Here is an 11,620-nt window from a genome sequence, read left to right on the forward strand (position 1 = left end):
TGTCCCAGACCAACTCTTCTCTCCTGGACGAGGTGCTGCAGTGGAGTCAGGAAACCTGCCGCCAGAATCTCAAGTCTGTCCTGCCCAAACTCACCATATCCTCTCAAACGTGACAGCGAGCTGATTCATTCTTCAGGTTCAGAGTGATACTCTGGGTTTTATATGGAGTGATATGCAGGTATTGCTAAGGTTTAAAATGCATAACAGATGGGGGAGGAGGAGTATAATATTTGGTATACAGTCTATAGTTTAAATGAAATATTTATGGGATTTTACTGATTTCAATGAGGTGGTGGCACTATGCCAGTTCTTATGAATATCTTCACACCGTCTCAAGATCATTTGTTTTGGTATTTTCTGGATGAAGTCCAGCACACGTTTGTGTTTAGCTGATACTAATTTCTCAGGTTGATACAAAGGAAATTCATGTGCTGTAATGGTGTGGTTTTCCTTGACTTTTTGCACTCTTTGCATAATAACTGAGAATTGGGATGATCATATACATAAGTTTCTTCATTGCACAATTTGTAATTACAAACCGCTTACTTTTTTGGGGATCTGAGTACGAACTGTCTTATAAATATAACATCCCTCCAGGTATACTGAAGGTCATCACGGACATGTTCCTCCCTCATATTGGTCTGTCTGAGCTGGAAGATGAGTGCTTCTCCAAGATCCTACCAAAGGTTAAAAAAACATGATGAATGCATATTTTCATTTGTGTATTATGTAAATTTATTTTATAGCATTTGTTAAATAACAAAGAGTGAATGAAGGTCATGGGGAAAAGCCAAATGATTTGTAGATATAACTATAATTGTCTTGTATTTTTCTATTCATTCACGCTTTCCCTTTAAATGTGTATTATAGTATTGCAGTATTAATTTGTCTTTGTGACTGTTTCTTATCCATCACAAATGTCTGCAGGCGGTGACCATGTTTGAAAGCATGGTCAAAGAACTCGTGGACCAAGTAGGAGGGCTGTCCAGTCAAAACACTGAACTGTGTGCCTTACTAAGAAACATTCTGCAGGTACAAGTATTATTGCTGTCTTAGTTGTTACATAGACAGGCTGTGTATTTTTAAATGGTTCAATTAGTACCATACAAGTTTAGGTTATGTATGATATTTATTTCTGAAAAACATTATTCTCACTTCTGCCCGTACCAATATTTTGACAACATCCTGCTTTCTATTTCAGGCAATGGTGCAGATAATTGATGCCCTATCCACTTGTGTGCGTCACATTGGCACATTTGAGGAAGTCCCTGACTTAGATGCCATCCGCTCGTTACCGACTTGTATCCTGAAGGTTCTGAGGGAAACCTTTCAACACTGCAAGGTTGGCCTGTTGCGTTTATCAGTGGCTGTAATGGATACATTTTAACTCCCAATCTGCTATAATTATGGCTGAATGCTTCTTATTTTAAATACTATTATTATTAATTAAGTTTTGCATTTAAAACTAAAATTTGATAATTTATCCATTGCTTATTTTGACTATTTTAAAATGGGTAAAATGTTATTTAAATGGGGGATTAGTGATTCCAAAAGGCAGGGGACACGAAATAAATAAAATACAATTTGCAGCACAGACGCACCTCGAGTGACTCGTTTGAGCTTCATCCTCAGTTTCCTCTTTCTTGTTTTTGGAAATATTTTATGACCGGAAATATTATTTGAGCTCAAGATGACCTCATTAACTGGAAACTTGTGATGAGCATCTTTCTGTAGAATGAAACGCAATCATTAAGCAATGCGGGGGAACATGAAATCCAGTCACACATTAATTGAAATCCATCTACTGAAAAAAAAAAAAAAAATTATGTGTATGAAAAATATATTAAAATGAAAGTAATGAGTTTAAGCATTCTCTGCATGTTGTCCTCAGGAGAGTGAGGTGGTTTACTGTGGCCGTCTGTCCCTGGTGGCTGACCTGCTGCAAGGACTCTTCAAGGAGGCTTACTCCCTCCAGAAGGGTCTGCTGGAGCTGCTGGACCGCATTTCCCTGGACAGCAGTGCCGCAGAGGAAGAGGTCTCTGATATTGTAACAGGTGTGTGTTTGTTGTATGCATCTGTTGGTTTTCCACAGCCACACCCTTTGTTATGAAGCATATCCCTCGTTGTACCTAGACCATCAATGCAAGTTATGCTTCATCTTCCTCAGTGATTCACAACATGCTGGACATCTGCTCTATTATCTCCAACCTGGACATAGCACTGCACGCAAACATGTGGAAATTCCTCATCAAGTCAGTACAGCAGACAGTCATGTTGACACCTACTGTTTTTGTTGATTTCAAATTTACCGTCACTGGACGAATCACTTTGTTTTGAGTTGTGTGACCACTTCTGATCAGACAGAGTCTGAAGTACCAGTCATTGGTGGAGGAACACCTCCATCACGGTGACATCAGCAACAGCCTGTGTGACAACCTGATGGTCTCCTTCAACAACTGTGTGGAGCTGGCTGAACAGATTAAACATGCTGGTCTGCAGGTAGGAAAGCTCTGATTGGTCGTAAAAAGACAAACGTATTATTAGCCTTGTTTGAGATTAACTGCGCCTAAAGTGGACTCTGAAGAGCCAACAGCCAGGCAGTTCCCATCATGCCCTCGGTGGAGAGCAACTGCACCGCCTGACTTTAAAAACGGTCCGCCTCAATCTCGTGAGATTATGGTCGGAGACAAATCTAACCAGCATGCATTGTGCTGCAATCGCCGATGATCGATTCTGTGCAGGACTGGCTCATCTCAAACAAGCTTATGAATAAGATTTAGCAGTTTTTTACAGATTCAGGACTATTTTAATTTATTAAATTTAGTTTCATTTTAATATTTTAAGGTTTAAGGTTTAAGGTTTTTTATTTGCCATCTGTGCCTAGACCAGCAGTCCAGACACATCGGAATTATTTTTGCAGGGTTCTCCGAGTCAAGAGGTACAAAACAACACACTATAATAACAGTAACAGTAACAATAATAGAAATATGAAACATATCTCAAAAAAAAAACAACACCGTACAAAAAACACTGTACATAGTGTGGTAATGTGTATGTATGCAATATTTACAGTATAAACAGTAATAAGTATGTCAAAAAAAATAGTGTTGGCGATTTTAAGAGTATGAACTTATATTTGCTCACTAGAGAATTAGTGTAAACTCAATATAAAAATGTAAACGTGGTAAGTACAGAACAGTCCTGATACCAACTAAACACCAGAATAGTGGATATTTCTATATGGATGTTTCTAGTATTCTACAAGAAATTTTAAAAAATCGACTCTTTGTTTTATTATTTGATTTTTTTCTTCTTCACCTTTTTTGTAATAATGGTCTTTTGTCTTTTTTTAAAGGAGGCAACACAAAGCCCAGAATACAAACTGTTCCAGAAAACTGCAAAGATGTGTCGATTCTTTGCCAACACTTTGGTTCATGACATAAAGGTACACAACATCCACTTGACTTCCTCTTGACTCCATACCAACATTATGCCTGCCACATGACTATTACATTCATAATTATCTACTTATAATACTCATTCTCCTTTGAACAGGAATTCAAGTGTTTCTGACAAAAGTATTGTAACTGCTATCACCAACTCTACCTCCAGATCATCAGGTATGTGTGGTTTTTTAAAACTACAACTTGTTCTTTGAGTTAACATTTGTTGAGTGAAGTGAAACGTATATCTGCTGATGTCTTTCAGTAAGTTCCTCCAGTTTGTGTGCTCCAATGTTGCCCTCGGCTCTGTCAGGAGCTGAAGGCATGCCTGGTTCCCATGGATGCCCTCTTGCTCAGCTGTTACCTTTAAGCCCTTAAGTCGAATTTGTCCTCCAGAATGATTAATGCTTGCTGTGGATTCAGATACCGTGGCACTGTTGATGGATGATTTTCTGTTTCCCTTTGCAGTGGAGACATTGTTTACTGTTCAGTGATGAGCTGAGGCCATTCTAATGCCATAAAGTATACAATTTGTAATGTGCACTATTTATCTAATGTTAAAATAAATAATGTATTACATGTTTGTTATATAAAAGAAGAGAGGCATTCTTACGGTGGCCATAAAACAAATTGTGGCTTTGGAAACAGTCCTGTTCATTTTGAAAACTTAACAAAATAGTTTGATGTTTTAGTTTTATTTTATTTTGCAAGGTGTTGCGCAACTGTCCACAATCTAGATTTTTTTTTCATCTGGGAGGAACAACTTTAGTTCGGTGAGACTATTTCAATTAATGTTTTATATGAACTTGTATCTACCGTTATGGTGACAATGTAACATGATTCGAACACATTCACTTTCCCTTTAAACAAACAAATTGATCAGTGAAGCTACACTTAAAATGTAAGTTGCTCTAGTTTTTGTTGCACATTGATATTTTTAATCAATTACAGTGCAATGTTGACTTTATTTTCTCATCTCATTCCTGGTGTTTGCATACCAGAAGGAATACTTCATTCACACTTTTCCTGTCCGACATGGTGAATTGATCAACATCTGTGCTGATACCAGTCCTGTGTATTGCATCATGGATTCACTCATATAATGTCTAGCCATGTTTCACCGTGTTTCCTTCTGCTGACTGACACTTGTCAAAAAACATGCAACATCCGATCCCGGAATGACCTTTTGACTTGTTGGTCTGCAGGGCTAACTCCCGACCACCAACTTCCTCAGTGTCTGATGCTGGTGGCGTCCTCCTGGGTCAGCTCGCCTGCGCAGCGGAGGAGGTGCTGCAGCTTTGGTACGGCAGCCACTTCTCAGAGGACACGCCCAGGTCAGGAAAGAGTACTGCTGTTGTTGTCGCCAGCTGAACTAGTTTTAACATTTGGTGCTTTAATGAGGACAAAGCGGTTCCTATTACAACTGGTTGTCAAGCTGGCAACCAGCTATAACCATAATAATGTTGGTTATTGATGCTGAAGAATAATTTATTTTGATCAAATCAATTGGTGCTAATTTCTGATTTCGTATTAATGACCGTAAAGAGTAAATCATTTCAGCATCAAACATAACGTATGAATTCAGATTTGTAATCATATTGCATTCCAAATAAGTATCATAGTAATGAATTATAATAACGATTACTTGATACCAATAAATACAGCAATATTTTACACTCCACAGTAGTAAATGTGATTAATTATGCTATTCAACCTTGCTTGTGTATATGGAGTAATAATAAATATATCTACAGTGGGAACTTTGATTTTACAACTATTAAATAATCCACATTAAACAAAACATAATTCTTCTATGTAATACAGCAGTTATACAACCCACGGTCACTAGTATTATTTATAACTAAGGATATTGAATAAGTCTAAAGATTATACGAATATGTATGCATCTTTCAGCAGTGTTAAAAGACATGTTATTATTCAATTATATATGTAAACTAATGTTTGTAAATATTTGTCCTTCCCCTGTCTCCAGGCTTCCTCTCTACCAGGCGTTGTTCACTAGTTTCAGGCGATGCTGCACTGAGCGTCGGGTACCTGTGCTGTTGCCGGGGGTGATGATGAAGGGACAGGCCCAGGTCCTGGTCACTCTGCACACCCACGTGTGTGTGCAGCTCTGTGCCAGTATGGCGGCGCTTCCCCCTGTGTACTTCCCCGTGCTGGTGAGGCACACACACACACACACACACACACACACACACAACCACATCCATTGTATCAGAAGCAGCATCAGAAGAAGTGAACACTGTTTTGCTAGTAAAGTTCAGGCAGTTGATGTGAAGATCGGCATCAATCCTTAATTGATCAAATCAATGTGCTAATTTCTGATTTCTTTGTTATACACGTAAAGAGTTAATATTTCAGCATCAACATAACGTGATAAATCTGGCAGATGTAATCATATTCATTTCTTAACTAAGTATCATAGTCTGATTAATACGTGACTTGATACCATCAAATGATCTACCAACATTTACACTCCATCAGTAGAAATGTGTTAATTATGCCGTATCAACGATCCTTGCTTTTGTTATGTGAGGTAATGATAAGTATTCTACAGGTGACACTTTGTTTTACAACTATTAAATAATACAATTAACAAAACATAATTCTTCTAGTGTATATACACAGTTATGACTGTACCTTCTGGCCACTAGTTTATTTATCTAAGGATATTGTCAGTCTAACAGTTATACATTGTTCATCTTTCACAGTTCGTTATAAACGACATGTTATCTATTGCATTATATATGAATCTATGTTTGTAATGATTTGTCCTGTCCCTGTCTCCGGCTTCCTCTCTACCAGGCGTTGTTCGACTAGTCCTTCAGGACTGATAGATCGTTACTGAGCCACGGTATCTGTCTGCTTCACAGCACGGGTGTTACTTGTGTACACACAGCCGCCATCACTCACATGGTCATGCTAATTATACACCCAAGATTTCGATGCTTTGACAAGTTATGTTGCACAGTCTTGTGTCACAGTCGTGCTTTCTAATTTCTGGACTATTGAATCCCTGCTGATGATCTTTGGCTTACAATCGAACACAAACTTATGTCACCATCATGTCCCCGATCTTGCAGCTGGTGTATCGAGACCACATAGAAACATTAGACACTGTAATCTTGTCTTTAGATCAGAATGAGCATAACAGTTCAAGCTCACATTGTTAAACTACCCATTTTCACGACATGATATCTCAGATTCAATTCTTTGATTTGTCATACAATCGTCAATTTGTTGGATTGCTTCTACAATCTGTACCTATGACCATATCCCTGAGCTCAAGTCGATCTAGGAAATACTCCTCAAATCCCATTCAGGGTTAAATAGGATTGTTTTCCTGTCGTGGGGCTCAGAGGAGGACCTCTCAGGATACACTGTGCACTCGAAATTTGCACGATTTTGTAATCAATGTCTTGTCAATCATCACGTCGTCATGTTTTCCACGCCTGTGACCATTCACCCTGACACTCTGAAATATTCTTAGAACATCTCGATGTCAGATGTCACTCATGTTTTCAAAGTGCATCGAACAGTTCGCACTTAATTTATACCCTGTGAATCATTGTGATGCAGTGATGAGCTGCTTTCATAGGTTCTCACTGTCCGTGACGCCCGTTGATTGTACCCTGAGCTGCAACTGATTGTCTTTTATACATCTCAGGTGAAATCATTACACCAAGTGAAGTGATACAAGTGGTACCTGCTGTTGTCAACGCCGTGATCCTCATTTGGACTTCACAGGTTGACTGGGAACTTGAATAACGTTCTAGTTCTTTTTGCACAGGACGTCCAGTGTCATGGTCATCTATCAAATTGCCATCGAAGTACAAAACAGTGGACAAATGTTGATCGCTCTCTGACTGTTGTTCAGGGACTGTTTCACAGCATGCTTAGTCCCAAGCGCCATCTTTATTTGCTGTGAGATTCTGCTGACTGTGGTCATACTACTATAACTGATGTTACCTGCTTATTTCAATGTGTGGTCTGTATTTAAATCTACACTGTGCCTCGATGAACGGGAAATAGTGCTATGGAAAAGTGCGGACATGTTGCGTGCTCACATGGAGTTCTGTCCGTGTTCCACCAAGAGCTGGAATACACCGTTATGTGCACCGTGTTCAAGCTTGTTCATTGTAATGAGCACAGATCTGGGCCAATCAATCTTATAAACTTTGGCAGAATTGGCATATACAACACAAGTGAATTAAGTGTGTGCACTCTGTAAGTGACCGGGGTGTAACCAGTCGGTAGTCTATGACGCACATGTCCATGTTGTTACTCTTCCTGCCCCCAGACTGAGTGAGTGAATAGTCTGAACTTTAAGTTGTTCCATGCAATGACCACATCTGCACGCTGTACTTCAAATCTCATTATTTCAATGTGCGATCAAAAAAACGTTAGAAAATGTTGTACATGTTTGCCTCAGAAGGGAATTATGACTGTCAGAAAGGTTCAGGCAAAATCGAGTCATTGTCTCATAGCAGATTAAAATAAGTAATTCAGTTAGTTTATAGATAACTGTTATATTGAAAGTGGATCACATTGGTGCATTTCATGTATAAAGTACTGGTAGAGCTATCACACTGTTCCGGTGGATATAACGCGGGTGTCAATGGTCAGCCCCAGACAGTGCCTCATTACATGCGCTGTCCAGTGCGAGGCGCAATCTGTCAGATAAATCATAATGACTTGACCCAGCCACGTAGATTCTCTTTCTACATGTTCTGTCTGAGTGCGCCTCTGATCCATTGCAAAAAAGAGCAACGAGTGAGGGCCGCAGGATCAGATGCGAGCTGGATTCAAGACCTGTTTCTCCATCACTGAGCAGTGGTACTAATAGTCTTATAATAAAGACGCAGATCCTAGTGCACGCTTTCGTGTATTCAACTACGCGTTATTACGCTGTGCGATCGCGACAGGGCAGTATTCTGTGCGATGTCTTCCCTCTTACTCTCAGGTTCAGCGTCTGCCCATTGAGAAACAGGGAGCTCATACATTGAGCTTTGGGTGCACCAGCCTGCGAACCCGTTACAAGATGTAGTGGAAAGCGCACCTTTTATCACCATTAAAACGTTGTCTCAGAGCATTCTGCACTCTTTGTTTCAAATGCATGAGACAGATTGAGTGTCACATGAAATGCCAATTTCTTATTTGTTTAAGACAGTGACTTGTTGATTCAATCATTACAAAGTATCAGGCCAAAACAGAGTATTCAAGTATTAATCATACGAAATGTAAGGACTTTCGTTTTCATGTGTCTACTGAATAGCGACTTGGTTATATACTGGTTACGATGTCATTAAATGAATTGCATAAAAAAATTGTTTCTAACAGTGTTTTCATGACGTTAAGTCTAAGGAACTTTGGCCCGCTTGCAAACAATTGAGCTCAACATTGCAGCTTATGGAATGGCCTATCAAGACCTGCAGGAGAATGTGAAAGCCCTTTAGTCTCAAGACTTAAATCCTACTTGCACTCATGTCTTTCTCCATTTCAAAGGTTGGTTATTGCTTACTGAAACAGATTTGTATGTCATTAATGATCTATTAAATAATAATTAATCTTATTTTGATAATAACACAGTGCACTTATTGATATCTTGAAAAGGACCCTTCAGTGAAAACGTTAATTAATTGTCCTCATAGATTAAGGTTTCATTAGCTGACTTTCAGTATCTGTGATGGGAGGATTACATGAAAGACTTGTGGCATTGCATCTACAGGTTTCGGTCAGTCCAATCACAAGCTTTTACAGATTTCATGTCTTTGTCGGTGTAAATCTAAAGTGACATTGCGCCAGTGGTGACATCGTACTTTATGCCATTGTCCTCCAGTTCAAGAGTCTTGGCAAGTATAGATTAAAGAGATTCTTTCTATTTGACCTTGGGCTTATCTATAGAACTAAACAACAGTCTTGTCCAAGTACTTGCTCTGAGTCATTAAGAACACTCTTTACATGCTTCATCAAAGCCAGTTTTGTACTCTTGCCTACTCACATAGTGACCTTAGGGGAAATAATAACCAAGTAGCAATTTTAGCAATACAGGATTAGTGAAACCGATAACCCTGCCTCCCTCAGGTCTCATGCATGTTGTACTTCAATCGGGTGAATTTCTTCTTCACACAGTGTTCTGACAGGGTTTGTTCCGTATCAGCTTACCTTGCTTATTCAATTACATGATGGAGTGAAACGTTACAATTCAGGATAGCAATGTAGTACAAATATTGTGCAGTATCTCTAACATTGTCTTCCTGTTTTGCCCAATTAAATCTGTTAAGGATTACGATGAAGTTTGATAGGTTACTAATGAGCAGTAAATGCTTGTACCCAATCAATAATGAGCTCAAGGGAGTTAGTTTTGTGGCATCTAATCTTATCTCAGTTTTACTACTTGCATGTATTATTTCTGACTGGCATTGAATGTAACCAATCGGAAGTGTTTAATTAATGTTTTACATGAATGTCCCAGGTTTCATAATCGTCTTTGCATTTTTCAATCGGTTAAAGCAACTTTGAATTCTTGAAAGTGCTATAAAATAAATTGCCTTCGACAGACAAAATAATTTGCTTATTAAAATTACAGGATTGTCATAACTGCACCTGATTCAGATGATGAATTTTAAAAATGTTGGACTAATAACAATATGGCACCTGTTTAAGCTAAATTTGACACATGCAATGCGCTTGGAGTTGAACACAATGCAGTAATTACCCACAATGAATCACTACATGGTTATTTCTTGGTCATGCAAATCCACTTAATCTGCTTTAGTCTGCATTTGACTTTAATGGCATAATTTAAAATGAACTCATTCTGGTTGTTAAGAGATTCAACTAGAGTTGAGATTAATGAATGTATCAGTAACTTGGTTTTAATCTATGCTTCTTCAACCTACTCTTTGCACCAGAGTTCAATGATTTAACGTGAAGCACTTTACATTGCCATATAAATTGCTGTCAAAATAACAGCTTCCGTGCATTTTCAAAATGCAAGAGATAATATGCATAGATTACCATTGTCATTTAATACAAAGGAACATAGAATTACAGCATGAGTGAAACACTTGGCAATTTAATTAAGCACTCAACAATCAAATTTAGGCATCCATAATGGTTGGTGGAGAAACACTGAACGATAAATGCTCAGTTTAGCATTGTTGTTTGGCAGACAAACATGAGGAGTAATCCACAAATTGACACTTGGTCAGACTCAAATAAGCAATCAAGTTTCACAAATAAATACAAGTGGTTAAGAAGCTTCCATGTTTATCACCATAAATCCATTTCAAAGTTGTATTTTATCTTGACTTATCACCTGATTTTCCTGTAGAAGTTTACCAATGGTCAGTTAAGATGCTTAAATTCACATTTTCACTCAATAAATCAGCTTCAAGATTAGTTACCTCAGTTTTAAACAAACAATTTCTACATCTGAGCTTATGGAGGATCTTGTAAAACTAGTATACCAATATGGTTAGTATCAAAACAGAATGTGAAGCATGGAAATTCCAAAGTCCCTTAGCACTTGCATATTTGCAATTAAAAAACAACAGAGAAATAGTGTGGCTACTCATGGATCCTTGAACTTTCACACAGTTGGCAGAAATGACATTTTGGCTGTAGTTGGCATGACAAACATGAGTCGTGCTAGTAAAACGAGGCTTCAAGTAAATTGAGCATACTTTGATGTCCCAAAATTAATCAAATGAGTCCTAATAACAATGCATTCTACCAATTTCACGCGATTCAAACATTTTATGTATACCTTTCTTGACCTTTACCCGATGATCCAAAACTAGTTCATATGGTCCCGTAATAAACTCATCACCAAATTTATATTCGTTCAAACTTTAGTTCTCAAGTTTTGAGTCATGACTTTGACCTTGACAATGATCGCCAAAATCTATCAACTGGTCCTCGATTATAAACAATCATCACAAATTTAATTGGTTGCATAACTAATTATTGAGTTTCGATCAAGTGACTGTATACATCTAGACTTTGCCAATTTTGAACACAATCGAGCACAAAATAACTAATGCGGCATTAATAACAATCATCACAAATTGCGAGTTCAAACATTTTGGATTGCATGCCATACAAATAAATCATGAAAAAATGACCTCCATGACCTTGCATTTTGCATGAAA

The 11,620-nt window shown here is 38.2% G+C and overlaps 1 protein-coding gene and 1 long non-coding RNA gene across 2 annotated transcripts; both read left to right on the plus strand.

The window, feature by feature from the left end:
• Window positions 1–3,573, plus strand: LOC130194196 (uncharacterized protein C1orf112 homolog; the record flags this gene model as incomplete). Its single annotated transcript, XM_056415091.1, has 9 exons — window positions 1–136; window positions 598–686; window positions 928–1,032; window positions 1,202–1,342; window positions 1,892–2,054; window positions 2,168–2,252; window positions 2,361–2,499; window positions 3,356–3,445; window positions 3,556–3,573. Coding segments are annotated over 9 exons (966 nt in total), but the record flags the coding sequence as incomplete, so codon positions are not given.
• Window positions 3,574–4,747: 1,174 nt separating this feature from the next.
• Window positions 4,748–5,732, plus strand: LOC130194425 (uncharacterized). Its single transcript, XR_008831845.1, has 2 exons — window positions 4,748–4,777; window positions 5,437–5,732. It is a non-coding gene; the product is annotated as an uncharacterized LOC130194425 (long non-coding RNA).
• The last annotated feature ends 5,888 nt before the right edge of the window (window positions 5,733–11,620 follow it).

This window comes from Pseudoliparis swirei, chromosome 5 (assembly GCF_029220125.1).
Source record: "Pseudoliparis swirei isolate HS2019 ecotype Mariana Trench chromosome 5, NWPU_hadal_v1, whole genome shotgun sequence".
Taxonomy (NCBI): Eukaryota; Metazoa; Chordata; class Actinopteri; order Perciformes; family Liparidae; genus Pseudoliparis; species Pseudoliparis swirei.